This window comes from Calypte anna, chromosome 9, assembly GCF_003957555.1.
Source record: "Calypte anna isolate BGI_N300 chromosome 9, bCalAnn1_v1.p, whole genome shotgun sequence".
Classification (NCBI taxonomy): domain Eukaryota; kingdom Metazoa; phylum Chordata; class Aves; order Apodiformes; family Trochilidae; genus Calypte; species Calypte anna.
The window spans coordinates 187,973-205,300 of NC_044255.1; the positions used below are offsets into that span (position 1 = coordinate 187,973).

The 17,328-nt window shown below is 42.2% G+C and overlaps 1 protein-coding gene across 1 annotated transcript in view; it reads left to right on the top strand.

Moving 5' to 3' along the window:
• The window catches only part of SPHKAP (SPHK1 interactor, AKAP domain containing), a 63,395-nt gene extending 49,396 nt beyond the window's left edge, over positions 1 to 13,999 (top strand). The window contains exons 7-12 of the mRNA XM_030456209.1: positions 82 to 3,820; positions 6,787 to 6,966; positions 8,771 to 8,857; positions 10,851 to 10,903; positions 10,988 to 11,172; positions 13,856 to 13,999. Coding sequence (XP_030312069.1) covers positions 82 to 3,820; positions 6,787 to 6,966; positions 8,771 to 8,857; positions 10,851 to 10,903; positions 10,988 to 11,172; positions 13,856 to 13,999 — 4,388 coding nt within the window. The remainder of the gene's footprint in view (positions 1 to 81; positions 3,821 to 6,786; positions 6,967 to 8,770; positions 8,858 to 10,850; positions 10,904 to 10,987; positions 11,173 to 13,855) is intronic.
• Positions 14,000 to 17,328: the final 3,329 nt, after the last annotated feature.

Sequence of the window (17,328 nt, forward strand, 5' to 3'; positions counted from 1 at the left end):
GGTTCCACACTGCAGCCATGCTGCCGTTTTTAAAGTTCCAGGGTACCCTGCAAAAACTAATTTCTTGTTTTCTTTTACTAGGTCATGACAAACTAAGCGTTTCAGAAGCATCTTCAGATGCCAAAAAAAATAAAGGAAAGGGATTTGAAAATCTTCACTACAGAAAATCCAGGTTGCCAATCATTCATGAAGGGAACTGCATTAATGAAGATAATGCAGCTACGAGAACCTCTGAAGCTGTGAATGCTGTGGCTGAAGATGGCACTTTACAACCTGCAGATATGTCAGACCAGGAAATACTGATGCAGAAGAATTTAGATGAAAGAGCTACTTCATCCCTTATCACTACCAATTTGATGAGTGAGGTTGAAAATTCCTGCTCAGCACATGTGTTAGAAGATGTATCTTTAACTGAAATGGCTAAAGAGGAGCTGGTGCCTCTCTGTGTTCAGGAACCAGCAAAACACAGCAGTAAGGCAGATGGAGAAGATTCTGCAGGTGTTGGGCAAACTGATCTTCCTGTGCAAAACGAGCAGGCAACTACAGGTGAGTATGCTACAAACTTGGCAGAATCTGTTCTGCAAGATGCATTCATCAGACTGTCACAGTCCCAGCCCACTTTTAGTGAGGAGGCTGCAGTCAGCATCTCTGTAGGAAGCTCCTCTAAGTCAGAAGATGGATCTGCTCCCCGATCGTGGAATGAACTTCCCAAGATTGTCATAGTGCAAAGCCCAGACAGCTCTGAAAATGTGGCTGACTGGCCAGGGTCTGCCTTCCCCAACCTGTGCCACTGGACTGAATCAGAAAGTTCTGCTGAAGTTTCAGATTACTTGGAGGAAGAACACTCAAATGGACACGGCCAGAGTGCTCTGGAAGTGGCTCTAGCCTGTGCAGCCACTGTTATTGGGACCATTTCCAGTCCCCAGGCTGCAGAAAAATTCAGACGGGATCAAGAAGCCACGGACTCTAAAAGTGGAGGAGTTGGTAGAGAAGAGCTACACCCAGAATCTTCACAGGTAATGGACGGCTCTGCTGACACAGAATATTCATTTCCATCTGCACTGTGTGGAATGACCCAAGTAGCAAGTGCCGTGGCCATCTGTGGTCTGGGGGACACAAAGGAAGAGAAGTACCCTGCAGCTTCAAGTGGCCTCCTGTCTGCTGCTCAGACTTCTGCAGCCATCACTCTTCATTGCAGCATAGCTATAGGAAGCAGCATGGAGAAGCTCAACCATAGCATTGCAGAGGCACTTCTCAAAGAGGCATCAATCATTTTGACAAAACCCAACACGTACAAAAACGTAGGGCATTTTATGGAATCCATAAATGGAAAAATTATTGAAACAACAGCAAGGCCACAAGTTCCACAAACCAAGGAAGTAATCAGGGATGAACTTGCACAGAACCTGTCCAATATTATCCTACGCCATTCTATTGAAGAGGTTAGGAAGAGGAGACTGCTACACCCCCATGCAGAACACAGCTCAACTGCAAAAGACATTTTCACAGAGACTGCAAATGAGTTACTTTTTAACATAATCTATTTCACTTGCAAGAAGATGAATGACATAAGACAAGTTGAAGAGTGTTCTCCTCTCTTTTCTGAGGACACAAAAGCAGATCAAGTAACAAGAGAAGCAACACAGGCAGCAGCATATGAAACTCCACGGAACCCCCTTGATCACTTTGCTGTTAAGCCATTCAGTACACCCTACAGCTCTAGTGGTGGTGAAGATCTTGGAAGTGACACAAACACCGAGAAATGTATTGTGAAAGATGCCAACAGTAAGACAAGTGCCACATTGAATTCAGAACCAACGAGCAGATCTACAGGGCCGAACACACTTGCTACAAAAACATCTCCCAAGAAAAGATACCTGAAAAGAACTGCACGAGACTGCTACAAATTCCCAAATCAGAGTAACAATCCTCATCAAAAGAAAGACTGCAGATCATTTTCAGACAGAGAAAACACCTTTGCAAACAATGAGTGCAGGCACAGTGTTCAGGAACAGCTCTCATCCAGTGCCACCATGAATGCAGAAGATGAGGTCAAGCCTAAGAGTGACACTGTGCTAAATAATGATGTCCAGGTCAGTTTATCTTTATTAGGAAACCATGTGTTGCTTCCTTCTCAGCCTGTGCTACAGGTGAAACATTCAAGGGGTAAATATTGTATTACTGATTATGCAGAAGAATTGGCAGAAACAGTTGTCTCTATGGCAACAGAAATAGCTGCCATTTGTCTTGAAAATTCAAACGGAAAGCAGCCCTGGTTCTGTGCGTGGAAGAGAGGCAATGAATATCTGGTGACCCAGAGTTTATCATGCAGGAGCATGAAAAGGAAAAAGGAAACCCATGCTAATGGTTCAGTTGTCAGGAAGCACAGGGCCCCGAGACTTAGTGAGATCAAAAGGAAAACTGATGAACATCCTGAGCTGAAGGAAAGATTGATGAACCGGGTGGTAGATGAATCCATAAACCTTGAGGACACACCAGATTCAGTCAACATCTTTGCAAATGAAGTGGCTGCCAAGATCATGAACCTCACTGAACTCTCCATGGTCGATGGCATCTGGCAAGGTCCAAACCACCCCAGGACCAGGCTGCATTGTGAAAGATGGAGCCGAGCCAAGGCCTCGAGCTGCGAGAGCATCCCAGAGGAGGACTTGGATTCCAAAGCCTCTTTCAACACCCTTGGGCTAATGAACACTTTTGGGCAGTCTTTGAGCCAGACCAGTTCTGTCTCCAAGCAGTCTAGTTGTGAAAGTATTACAGATGAGTTTTCAAGATTTATGGTGAACCAAATGGAAAACGAAGGGAGAGGTTTCGATTTATTACTCGATTACTATGCAGGAAAAAATGCAAACAACATTTTAACTTCTGCTTTGCAACAAGTTGCCAAGAAAAATGGTCATCTCAATGTAAGACCGAGCTGTCCATCCAAACAGTCCAGCACTGAAAGCATAACAGAAGAATTTTATAGGTATATGCTAAGAGAAATAGAAAAGGAAAATAAAGAGAACTTATCTTCCCCTCTGAACTCAAAGGACTGGTGTGGCAGTTTGCTACCCCCCTCTCTACGATCACCTTTTTGCTTTAGGCAATCATCAGTGCCAGACAGCAGATCATCAGGCTCTAGATTAACAGTTAGTGTCCCAGTTAAGGCAAATTCATTAGATGGATTTGCCCACCATCACCAAGATTCCTTAAGTTTACAGCCAGGCAATACCGTGGCTTCTTCAGGTCTTTGCAAGTCTGACTCATGCCTGTACCAAAGATGCAAGACTGACCAGATAACAGATATGTTGATTCATGAGACATGGGCAAGTTCCATCAAATCTCTGATGTGCAAGAACAAAATCATAGCAGATGAGGAAGAGGCTGCAGAGCTGGACCAGTTTCCCAGCGATTCCTCACCACAGGTGGAACAATATGCAAACAGATTGGCTGCAAATATTGTGGCAACTGGTAAAAATTTAATTGGTGCCCAGCAGGATTCCTGTGATTATACAAGCCAAGAACACATGCTGGAAAGCAAACATCCCCAAAGTGCAGCTCCCAGTCGATCAAAACTCAAAAGGGATGCAATACATTTGGATGAGAAAAAAGAGAGAATCAAGAGCCCTGGGTGCCTCCCTGCAGGTCAGCACAGGGAAGTGCCTTTAATTCAGATAGAAACTGATCAGAGGGATGAACCAGATAAAGCCTCAGAGTCCTCAGCTTCATGGCACCCTGCCAGAAAGGAGGATCAAAGCAAAGAAAAGCCCATAGAAGCTTTGGATGAGAAGGACACAGGTTCCAGTTCCCTAATAAACAGGTAAGTGACAAAACAGCAAATCACCATATTGCCTTGGTGTTTGTTTTGACTTCCTAGTAAAAAAATTTTTGATAAAAGACTAAGATTAGAAGAGAAGCACTTTTAAAGAAATAAACAGGTCTGGCTAAAGGCTTCTAATGGCACAACACACCCAATTATATATTACAGTGTCAGTTTCTGGAGCAAAATTACACTGAACAGGACAATACTGTGGTTCCAAGATTCAAATCTAATACTGCACAGACAACTAAGTTCTCCCACTACACATATTTAGGCCTCTCACTGTAAAGACAAGAAATATGGACAGAGTTTGAACTTTCATTTAGTGCTGGCAGGTACCTCAATTAAAAAAAAAAAAAATCAAATCAGTCCAAGTAGAGAATAGAATATAGCAGAATTTGACCTGTAGTTCTCTACTAGCAATTTATGTACCTGGAAAAAAGACCAGACTTGCAAGAGCTAAAGCTCAGTTTAGTGCTTACAGTCTGGAACTACAAGTAATAAAAATTCTTTAGTGGAGGATATAACAGAGGGTTGGATAGGATATAACAGGGGTTGGACTTGATGTCAGAGGTCCCTTCCAACCCAGATGATTCTATGATAGAAATTAAAAGCACCTGTCACCTCCTTTGATTCAAAACTTCTCTGAAAAAATTTAGAGAGAAGCATAACCTTCATGTTACTTGAATTTCCTTGAGTTTATACCCCAGTTTACCACCCTCTCCTTACAGCTGCACTGCTTTTGGTGAGAAATTTGCAACTTGCTTTAGTTAGGACAGAGCATAAACCCAGTCTGAGAGTGCAGAGCAAACAGAGGGGATTGCAGGGGGTGCTGTGAGGTTAAGAACAAGGCTCTCTCTTAAGGCATTGTCTATTTTGAACTGTACCTCTCATTCATATCTGATACTTCAGTGGTACCCAAGCTGCCAATCATTTGCAGCACTGCAGCACCCTATTATCTCAGAGATCCACAAAGAGTGGAGGTGTTTGTATTAGAAATACTTTTGTAACTCATTTTATTCCAGGCAGTGCTCTGGTTTGGGTTTTGACAAAGCTCTGCTTGAAGTGAAGAAGCATGTACTGCCCTGTGTGTGGCAGCAATTAGGTGGATAATTATCACGGTGCTGCTATTCTTTCATACTGACTCTCCTCCACTGCCCTTCAAACTCAACCTGCTTTTAATAAGACACATTTAGATAGCTACCAACTTGAATCCCAGCTTTTTGAAAATGAATTATTTTCACATAGTTAAGGAGTGTTTTGAAGAGGCTGCCTGAAAAGGAGGAGGGGGAAAAAAAATATGCCAAGTAACACCATCTGATCAGGCATTGGAATGGGCTGCCCAGGGAAGTAGTGGATTCTCCGTGTCTGGAGATCTTTCCAAAGAGCCTGGATGTGGCACTGAGTGCCATGGGCTGGGAACCACGGGGGGAGTGGATCAAGGGTTGGGCTTGATGATCTCTGAGGTCCCTTCCAACCCAGCCAATTCTATGATTCTGTGATCTACAAAAATCTGTTTGGGACTTGCCCTTATTAAAATTCTGAATAACCCCACTACTCTGTGACCCAGCTGCTCAGTGTTTCTGTGTAACTACAGATGCTGAGGTTGGTACTTGAGGGCTCAGGGGTGGCAGGCAGAGTTACCTGACAAATGCTGACTGCCTGGCAGAGCAGAGACCCTCCCACAAACAAGTGCCTGCTTCTCCCTGTGCAGGAAGCTGCCTCTATCTAGAATCCAGTTCCTAGTGCTGCAGCTTCTAGCTGTCCTGAGAGACAAGAGCAAGAGGAGATATCCACAGTGATACTGTCTCAGAGTATCCTTAAAGAAGTTAATTACTTGGGAGCAACAGAATTGTAGGGGTGATCTCTTGCTCTAACTGCAGGGCTCCCCAGCCATGACTGTAGAGAGAAGGCTGAAGGTGAGAACTTCTCCAAAGGGATCCCGCAGAGGGTTGCCAGGACACATTACATTGAAAACTCACCAAGTTACAAGTGCAGGCCATCTAGGAAAGACCAAAACTAAGTTTTGGTTTAGTTGTTATGCTGGTGCTGCAGTGATTTTAACAACTCCTCCTTATCCTCCAAAAGAAGGAAGGTTTGGGTTACTGTGTACTTCTCTGCCTGCGTATCAGGAGTCCCACATTAAGTGTCACAAAGACCAGTTTGGCTCTGAAATGTTACTCTAAATAGTTTTTACTTTTTGTTTTGGGAATGTGTACGTATAGAGGTGTCTTTTAAATATGTTTTGAGTGTGTGTAACATGTGAAGTGCACAGAATCACAAACCATTTTTCCCTTGGCCCTGTATTTTCTAAACTCAGTCTGGGCTCCATATCAAGGCTGGTTTCTGACTACCCACTGCACACCTGCCTGGAGAAGGAACACTTAGTTTTTCCCATCCTAAGCAGCAAAGATGCCAAGAAACAAAAGAGACTGACAGTCATTAGTGATTCACAGCAAACAGTCCTTTCCTACTTGGAGACTGCTTTTAGATCTAACAGAGTAGAAACCCCGGCAAGAAACTTGCCCCCGTTAGTACAACATGGATTTTGTGCCAGTACAAGTTTCCAAGAGCTGCCATTCCTCTGCACTAACATTTACCATGGATTTCAACCCTACCAGCTGACTGGAGCACACTAAGCAATAAGGCTGTGCAGGGAGCTGTTCCTTTTGTACATGTAAACCTTTTTTTGTACAATTTAAACCTTTTTTAGGCATATTTCAGTATAAGACTTACTTTGTGTTTGTTTATAGCAGCCACAAGATCCTTTTTGAGGACCATCTTAGACCGTATGTTCAACCAGTCCACAACTGGACTTTGTGTATAAATTACAAGCTTATCCTCTCTTTTGCACCTCTATAATTTTGCAGCTTGGTTGACTTGAATAAGCAACATCACCTGAAGGTTTGTGGTAACTGTTTGCCTGTATTACAATATCAACATAACTTCCTTACCACCCCTAACAGCAACAGTCCTCAGAGCAGAACAGATGCTGAAATCCTAGGAGAGACAAAAACAGCTGAAGAGTTTCCAAACCATCTCAGCAGCAGTGAAGAAAGCACTGGCAGCTGGTCCCAGCTTGCTAATGATGAGGACAATCCTGATGACACAAGCAGCTACCTGCAACTCAGCGAGAGATCCCTAAGGTACCCATGGTGTCTGTCCTCAGTAAATATGGTCTGATAAACCAAGCCAAGGAGGTGGCAAACATGCACCAGGAATGACAGTCAACAGCTTGAGATTAGTTCAGAATACTGTAAAGAAAGCCTAATAACAGAGGTCTTCTCTTTATTTTTTAAAAAGGAAAGGGGAAAAAAAGTGCCACATTCTGATTCTCAGACAAGTCTTATTATTGGTGAGCAGATAAATTCACACACAGAAAAAATGTCCTGGCCCCATTCTAATACCTCAGTCCCACAGTGAAAGAGCCATGGGACAAGCCAGTTGCTGTGGTCTTTCCTTTGAGATATTTGCATAATGTTTTTTCTGGCATGTCATCTAGAGTTGAGACTGGTGTTCCCATCAAGTACCTGTGCACCAAGAACAGAGATAGAGACCTGATCTGCTCAGGGTGGCCCCAGGGAGCAGATCAACAGAGGATGGCAGAGTTCCCCCCAAGCAGGCATAAATTCCAGAGCTTTTTGTTCCTATTCAAGTCAGGACACGTGTCTGAAGAATGTTATCTTGTCCTTGCATAAAAGTGATGCTAGTTTGACTTCAGCCTTTGCAGAAATTAAAACTGAGCAAGGTTTTTTCTTCACATGCTCTTAGATTAGGTTTTAAAATACTGTCAAGAAATTACAACCTCCTCTAGGGTATTAAGACAACAAGGAGGACAGACAGTATGGTAACAAAGCAGAAAGAAACCATCAGAGAGCACTGCTGGCTGGCTGAAAAAACCTTGTCTGTCAGTGTGGGTGAACATTCATCCCATTATTATAGAATCAACATTTAACAAAATCATTGGTCTGAGAGCCACTGTGCCTCTGCACTGAAAAAGAAATTGCTACAGCAAGTCTGAATGCATGGTGTGCTGAGACTGACTCAGAAAAACCTAATGGGCAAAGGAACTGTCTAGTAAATCCTTCTAATGTACAGAAAAATACTTCTGGTTGCTTTTGCAAAAACAAAAATGGTTCAAGTTCACATCAAACAGAACTTGTTTGTGCTGACTTGCAGCTAGCCAGCTCCCAACCTGTTCATCAGACTATTGCAATACCTACACATTCACTGCCAAATTCATAATGTTATAAAGTGAACTAGCACTATTTTTTTCAAATATTATCAGATTTAACACTTCATTTTTGTGATGAAGTCAAAGAGAATGCTTCTACATATTACTGGTCCCTATGAGCAATGGCTTTAATTAGAATCTCAGCCTTCTAAAGTACTCAAATAGAGAGGGGTGGTCACTGGAACTGGGGGCTTTGTCAGGTCCCCAGTAACACCAGGGGCACGATGCTATACACTGAAACTGCTCCTCCTGACAGGCAGAGTCCCCAAGTAGATAAATAGCATGATGGGCAACCAGATGCCTTACTTACAAGACAGGGAGATCTGAATCTGTGGGGTTTTTCCCAGGACATCTCTGTATTGATAATTCTTTTCAAGGAGTCAAGCAGGCTGCTTTTTGGTTTGGAGGCCACATGTTTGTTTTATAAACCCTTCATGCAGTCCATTTCTTTTTTTTTCTACAGTTTACAGCATCCTGTGAAACATATCTGTATCTAGAACTATTTTAATCAAAGCCTCATTATTTTGAGCAGATTAGTGTGCTGCTTTCTGGGAACCAGTTGCTGAGCACAGCTGAGTCTGTGGAACTCCCCATGACAAGAGGCAGCCTCCTCACTTTGCTTTGGACATAGATAAAGTTTAAAAAGGTGTAAAAAAGGTGTATGGAGACATGTTCAGTGCAGCTTGGCACTAATATTTAAACTTTTGCTTTGTCAGCAATGGCAACAGCAGTACAACTAGCAGTCTTGGCATTATGGACCTGGAAATTTATCAGGAGAACGTGCCATCTTCTCTTATGACTAAGTAAGTAGTTACTGAAGTGAGACTTGATGTTTAGCCTAATTTTAACTGAAAATTATTTAAGCCATCTAAAATGTGCCAAGCCTTGCTTTGCACGTGCTGCTGCTAGCTTCAGAAAAAAACATATACAGGTGTCTGTGCAGAGTGACAGCAGTAGGCAGTGAAAGATGACAGGAAAGCCCATCCAGGTGGGTCCCTGAAGGGACTATGGATCCACCACCTGCTCTGTTTAAAAGAATTTTCTGAGTTTCCCACTGTGTGAACTTTATTTTCTGAATAACTTGAAATACTATCAAAACTTTACTGTAATATCAAGGTCAAGCAAAAAAAAAAAGACCAATTGAAGTCTAAGGAAAAACTATTATAAAATACATAATATAATATACAGTATTATAAAAATATTATAGCCTTTTTTCCAATACTTAGGCTCAAAGTGGATCTTATCCATTGTTTCTGGGCATGTTCTACTGAACATGCAATAAAATTATCAAGAGATGTGCAAGTGTCTGCCTGACAACCCTGTGCCCAGTGGGTGTCATGGTGCAGCCCGGGCAAGGCCCCAGGACCAGGGTACATATTTTATGTCACACATTGAACACGGAAACTTTGTGAAGTCAGTGACATCAGAACATCTTCACAGCTCATTGTCAGACTGCTCTGCAGATTTTCTGCTCCCAAGAGGCTGGGTTTTTTTGTAAGAAACCCAGGAATCCATATTTCTGTCGTGTTCAGGGCATTCTCCCTCAGCTGCCAGCCCAGAGACCAACCTTGCTAAAATGTGCCCATCTCCTATCTAGGCACCTCCTACACACACCCCTAAAGATGCTCCCTCACCTCTCTATTTCCAGGGACCAAAGGGGAAATTTTCTGACTTCCTCTGTTAGCTTTCAGGGGCTCTTCTTAGGTGTTAGCCAAGAGGCACAAAAACTTGGTTATTCTGCAGATCTGAGGGGAGACAAAATATATCTGCTGTTCCAAGAGAAAACTGGAAAAACATCTGGTGGGAAGGAAGTTCTTAAGCACCTAGGACTCTAAGTCAGGACAAACCAAACGGGGCACTTCATTCTTTCCTCTCCCCTCCTGCACTAACCACTATAGGTGTGTTTCTAACCTTGATTCCTTAAAGCCCTGGGAGAGATTCTGAATGAGGGTAGTAAGAGTAGCATCCTCTCAGGCCAAAAATAAAATCTTCCACTTGCTGCAGTTCCCCTCATTAAGGGGGAAAATGGACAGTTGGGAAACGTGTGCTGTGCTGTCTCTCCAGAAATGATGAAATGAGTGCAATGAGCTGTGACACCAATAGTGAGCTGACAGGTTCTGCCACACATGCACAAGAGCATGGACATTGTGTTCTGAAATGGAAGCTGAAACAGGAACCACATGCCAGGAGTTTGGTTTGGAGAGTTTAACAAGAGAGACAGGAAACAGGAATTAAGAGGGGATGGAATAAATTTGGAACTTCAGAAATTTTTGCAAGGTGTTAACAGAATTTGTTTCTCCAAAGAGCTAGTTTCTTTAAACACAGCAGTAGTTGAAGTCATTTCTATTTGTGATTACATTAAGCTATATAACTGGATAAATAGAGATACAGAACTAGAAAGCAAGACTGTAAAAGAGTGAGCCAGGGAGCATAGCACTGCAAAACAGAGACACTTCAAGTTCAGCATTTCCCCCCAGGTTATGAGGCTTGCTCTGCCTTATCATAATGTCATTTGCTTGACATTGTGTAAAGATAACCAGATCCTGATGAAACGTAACACACACACAACAAGTATTTCATCCTACTGCAGAAATAATACTGCAATTCCCATAGCTTTAACCTAATTAAAGATTAAATAAATGAAACACATTCTGCAAAGTGCTATTTCATCCTACGTAACTTTTTTCTTGCAGTTTTCTAGGTCTTACATTGAGGGAGAAGTTTATCCATCATGAAGCACTGTTCTAGACTGTTCCTAAATATCACTAATAAGCTTTGTTGTTGTTTGTTTCTAAGTGAATTAGTAGAAGAAAAGGTTTTCCTTAAAGAACAGACAGAAAATACAGAGGGTAAGTTGAACCATATCAATTAAAGCATGCAATTTGAAGTTAACACAAGTCACTGCACAGTAACAGCTGGGATTATCTTTCCAGAAAGCACGTGTGGGCTTTCAGTGGGAACAGCCAATTGTCAGAAAGATCTCCTGGTGATAAACTTTGATCTGGAACCTGAGTGCCCAGACGTGGAGCTGCGAGCCACCCTGCAGTGGATAGCTGCTTCTGAACTTGGAATTCCAACCATCTATTTTAAGAAATCTCAGGAAAACAGAATTGAAAAGGTAGTATTTGCAGAATTTGGCTTACTATTGATTCACTTGCATCACAGTAAGGCTTAGAATTTGAGTTACTAAGCTTAGAAGCAGATGTAAAAACATCTTCATTATCAGGAGATAGCAGCACTACTGTTTATTCCAGAAAGGGAGAGAAGGATGAAATGTGTCAGAATTTAAGATCACACATCTGTGACTTGGAAAATTAGTCTAAAATACAGAAATTTTGAGGCACCTCCCCTGATTTACAAATTAAAAAGTGCTGTGGATGCCAGTATCCTTTTGCTCCTGCCCACATCAACTCCACTGGAGACTTCACCAAATGCCACCCATGACATTTCAGGCATAACCTAACCCAGCCCCTTCCCCATGGTCAGCAAGGACAGCTCAAACTTTAGAGCTTCCCAGAAGTGTCTCAGTATTCAAGTTGATTAATGACACAAGTGTCTCAAACCAGTATTTTCATCTTTTAAAGTAATGTCTATTGGAAGATCCCTCTGAGTAGCAGACATCTTGTTGGATTTTCTTGAGTACATGCATTTGGGAATCATAAACATTATTTAAGATGCATTCAGCAGCAGCAGACCCAATTGCATCTAATTAAAGGAACAGCTGTCAGCTTTAGCCATGTGCTTTGGAACCAGTTAATTCAATTGCAAAAATACACTAGAGAATAATGAAGCACATCCTGCCTACAACAGCACTGTTGGAGATCACGTGCCTATTAAATATCATTAAAATACATATTAAAAGTTTAGTATGTAAATAGCAAACAGCTAGACTAACCCGAGACACACAAGATTTTCTTGGAAATGTAGAAGGAACAAGCTAATTAGAGAGTGATTGTGAAATTCAAAGAAATGAAAAGCTTTGATTTTCATTCATGGGCTTCAGCAAAAAATGGGACCACATGTAAGACACAGCAAAGCCCATCTGTCATGGTTTGAGTGGACCAGGGCTTTTGGTACCAGTACAAGGACCTAAAGAGAGGATCTGCAGAATCTGAGAGGGGCAGAACACAGAGGAGTAAAGGGCTCAGTATTCCCTCCCATTTCCTGCCATACTCTGTAAGAAGATGGGAAGCACAACTTGATTTTTTTTTTTTTCCCCCTTTTTTATTTTGCTGATACTTCCCTGTGCTCTTTGACCACCAGCTCCCCACATTCATGACCCTTTTTTCTTCCCTAGGGAGGGTGGAGGGGAGTAATAGCAACTCTGTCCTATGGTTTTCAATCCTTCCAGCCTGCTAAACTCTGACATCATTATTTAGTATAAAGTGGAGAAAATTCAGAATTTTTTAACAACTGCATAAGAGGATATATTTAACCTGTTCTTTCCTGGAAGCTAAAAAAAAAAATAAATTAAAAAATCAAATCTAGATCATCTCTGTGATTCAACAAAAATTGTGATAAATGTCTTCATGTGACAAAGGTTTACCCAGTATCTCCTTTCTCTTACACCGTGTGAATATTTAAAATGTTGTGGGATGTACATGTAGAAATATAGAAAATGAAGAATAAATTCAAATACAGCTAATTATAATTGGGTTTTAATTAAAATGGATAGTCCCACATCCATAATTCTGACAGCGGGTTCTTAACAAGGAAAGTTGTGGATCCTTTATCAAGCTCCCTTTCACTGTTTTTACTCTCAGTGCAATAAATAAGAAATAATTCATTAAAGCAACTGATTTAGAAAATGTTAGAGATCTGACCAGTTTTTGGGGAGCAATGGAACTTCCCAAAGAGAGCTTTATAAATAGGTTCAAGAAGGCCAAGTGCCGGGTCCTGCACTTTGGCCACAACAACCCCATGGAGAGCTCCAGGCTGGGCACAGAGTGGCTGAGAGCAGCCAGGCAGAAAGGGAGCTGGGAGTCTGGATTGCCAGGAAGCTGAACAGGAGGCAGCAGTGTGCCCAGGTGGCCAAGAAGGCCAATGGCATCCTGGGCTGGCTCAGGAACAGCGTGGCCAGCAGGTCCAGGGAAGGGATTCTGCCCCTGTGCTCAGCTCTGGGGAGGCCACAGCTTGAGTCCTGTGTCCAGTTCTGGGCCCCTCAGGAAGTTCAGGAAGGAGATTGAGGTGCTGGAGCAGGTCCAGAGAAGAGCAAGGAGGCTGTGAAGGGATCCAGCACAAGTGCTGTGAGGTGAGGCTGAGGGAGCTGGGGGTGTTGAGGCTGGAGAAGAGGAGGCTCAGGGGAGACCTCATCACTCTCTCCAACTCCCTGAAAGGAGGTTGGAGCCAGGGGGGGGTTGGTCTCTTTTCCCAGGCAACTCTCAGCAAGACAAGAGGGCAGGGTCTCAAGTTGTGCCAGGGGAGGTTTAGGTTGGAGATTGGAAAGAATTTCTTTCTGGAGAGGGTGATCAGGCATTGGAATGGGCTGCCCAGGGAAGTAGTGGATTCTCCGTGTCTGGAGATCTTTCCAAAGAGCCTGGATGTGGCACTGAGTGCCATGGGCTGGGAACCACGGGGGGAGTGGATCAAGGGTTGGACTTGATGATCTCTGAGGTCCCTTCCAACCCAGCCAATTTATGATTCTATGACTTTTACATTGCTCTGCAGTCAACTGTGTCCACTGCCCCATGCAGCAGTGCACCTACAAAGGGAAGGTGCCCAGCAGTTTGTGTGTCTTCCTCTAACAAAATCTTAGTAAAAAGTTATCCAGCTCCTAAGTGTATTTTGTTTTTTTTTTTTAGTTTTTAGATGTTGTGCAACTGGTTCAACGGAAGTGCTGGAAAGTGGGGGATATCTTTCATGCCGTGGTGCAGTACTGCAAGCTGAGTGAGGAAGGCAGAGAAATGCCACCCAGTCTGTTTGACTGGCTTCTGGAATTGGGTTAAAAAAAAAAGTTGACTGGTTCAGAATGTTTGTTTTACCCCATTTTAAATAAGCAGTGGTTTGTGTAACACTCTGATTTCCAAACATCAGCAAATCAAAATGAGCAGAGAAATACAAACTCTCCAGAAGCAGCGTGAGTCCTTTCCACAACTGAACAAGAAGCAAAGTGACACCAAGATGGATTGGATCTTTCTGTCTCATGAGGGATGCCTGACAAATATATTTTGCTACAGGATGTACTGGATGAGCAGGGGATGGATTTTTAGCCTTCTGAATTAATGGACACAGTAGATGCTAAAGTACCTAATACACTCCGTTTTCATCAATTTGATTAAATTAATCAGCTGAAATGGAACAGAGCACCAATACTCAGTTTTAAAACACCAATATTTCTATGGTTTAACTCTTAGAAGAGTGTGTCCAGAGACACCCATGCCCACAGATAACTAATGCTCTTTTGTAAATCCCCACAGTCTGCTCAGAGATAAAAACTTTGGAACAATTAAGAACTTTGGAGCTATACAACACAATAAAAAGCTGCTGAAAACACATTTTAGTTTCTTTCCATCAGCTTATTTATCTTCCATATCTGTTCCCCTTTCCTTTATTCTCAAAGAAAGAAAATATAGGCTCGGTTCCTACCCTTAAAACTCCCTCCTTTTCAGCTGGGGCAGTGCAGCTCATCACAGCCCCAGGGGTGAATCCCTGAACACAGGGACTGAGTCCTTGGAGCAGGTTTCCAAACCCTGTCCCACACCACAGACCTGCTGGGCAAGTCATCTCACCTCTGTGCCTCAGTTTCCCTACCTGGTAACAGGGAGTAATGACAGCACATTTGTTACCTAAACTGTGTAACATGGTACATAGCAGTTAAAAACAGTGAAAAAAACCACTCTTTTCAATGTAATCAAATCAATTGTTCATCAGGTGAAGAAATGCCAGTCTGAAAAGGGTGCCACCTCATCATTAAATTCTTCCTAATTTTTGTAATTGTCAAGAAAGTGGAATGATTGTTAAAACTCCAGCAGACTTATTGTTCATTTGACATCTAAGTGTCTGGACTACACGTGAGAGTTCACATCACTGTAACATTTATATAACTGTTTGATAAGAGACACCATGGTATCCTCTTGTTGAGATGCTCTGTTAGTAACATGCACTTAATGATACCTTCTCTTAATTCTGCCAAAGAGGTTGGGTTTGAATTTAAAGGAAAATGGAACTTAGCACATCACAGCTCTTCTGTGATTTGTTTCTTTGAAAAGATTTATCTTTCATCTCTCCCTACCCAAACAGTGTCATGGAAAACCTGCTTGCTATTCCCAATAAAATATTTAAGAGACATTTTATTTTCCATATATTAGTATATGCTTCTGTAATATTTCTTGGAAAAGAACCTTATCCTTTTTGCACTAAATATTTTTGAAAATTTTGAAGTAGTTTTAAATAATTTCTGAAAAAGAGCCATATTCTCAACATTCTCTTTAAATCCATTTTTAAACTTGCATGATTGCATAACTCAATTTATTTTAAAATAGAAATGGACAGGCAATCACAGTCTAAGGTGGAACATCAAACATGAATAATTCCACATCTCTGTGGTATGCAGAAACACTGCAGGTCATTTTACTGTGGAGTTAAAGGTCAATTTGCAGCATTCACTGAGTGTCACTGTGCAGACACTGGGCCTGCTCCTAACAATTACTGAGCATCTCTTAGCCCCAGGAAGGTGAGTGACAATTGAATGCTCAGCATGCCTGAGGCTGGAAGTTAATGCAGAGCACCAACTCTGATAAAGTGCTTTGTTTGAGTTGATAAATGGGAAAGTGTATTTATTTTTAAACCAAAATACAGTTTGTTGTCGTGATGAAATTTTTGCTGTGCTAGAATAAATGTTTGCTACAAAGCACAAACATCATGAGTTGTAACAGTGTGATGCAGTTTCTCTGTACACTAGTTCTTAATCTTGCAATTTATTCAGAAATAAATTTATGTTACAATGTATGTCCTCTTTGCCTTTTTTCACCTATTCATTATTCTTTGCCTGCCATCCCTGGAGGTTCTCAAACCCCTGCTTCTGAATGAAAAGATCTGGCCTGGGGCCCTGACCAAAACAGGTCAGAGCAAGTTCCAGGTCTTACCTCTGAACTAAAGCTATGGCTTTATCAGGTACCACAGTTCATTAAAGTGACACAAGGCAAATCACAACCTTCTCAGCACCCCAGTAAAACAAGTTCATTGCCAAGAGTCAACCCCAGAGTGATTCCCAACATACCCCATCTCTATGGGTGCTCACTCTGTTTTTAGTACCTGTAAAAGGGGGCAAGGGAAAGGGAGACAGAAGCTCAGGAGTTGAAGTTTACACAGATATTTACTGCCCTGCTCCTAGGTGTAAAGGTATTTCTACTGCTAAAGAGAAAAGAAAACCAACATTGGGATGAGTAAACTTGTCTATCATTAATAAAGGCTGAAAAAGTCAACTTGAAATACACATAAAAGTACTACATACAATTTAAACTAAAAATCTCAAAGTATGTACAGTTGAGCTTCTCTGTACCCGTGAGCATGATGCAGGAAATTAATATGAGGAGGACATGAACCTGGGCTCTGTTTGCTGTCTTTCCCAATAAAAAAAGCTTGGACCCAACAGGTAAAACTTGCAGGAGTCAGATTGGGAGCAAATAAAGGAGAGATTACACGTTACCAAACGAGAGGCTGCAAAACTTGCACACAGGTGTAACTGGAGCTGGGTAACTACTGCAAACAGATGCACCCTAATTTACTAATTAAGACAAACAGACTGAGCACCAGGAGGTCCCCTGGCCATCAGAGGGCCAGTCCCAAACACAAACACAGGTTGGGCAGAGAATGGATTGATTGGGACACCTGGGGATCTTAGCCTGGAAATGAACTCTGCTCACTGAGGGAGTCGAGGGAAGGGTCAGAAACAGAGACCAGATGGCCTCCCAGTCCTGTGCTGAGGCTGGGAAACCTCAACTTGCAAGTCTCCATAAAAATAGGACAGCAGCTCAAAGCCAGAAGCCACAACAGATGTTTCATTTGCTGAATCACTAGAATGGTGTAAGAGAAAAATCATCAAGGAAAAGGAAACAGAAAGGAACCCATCCTGAAAGAAAAAAGAATCTACTTCCTAGTCACACTCCAAACAATTCTTTACTTTGCCATGGTTTCACAACAAGGTTTTAACACTCTAGCAGTATTTGTACACATTTTGTTACACAAATTCTCCTTTTTGTCAGCCAGAAATCCCCCACCTCACACCTCCTAGTACAGGGACAAACTCTCCTCAGGACACAGAGCAATTCCCAAG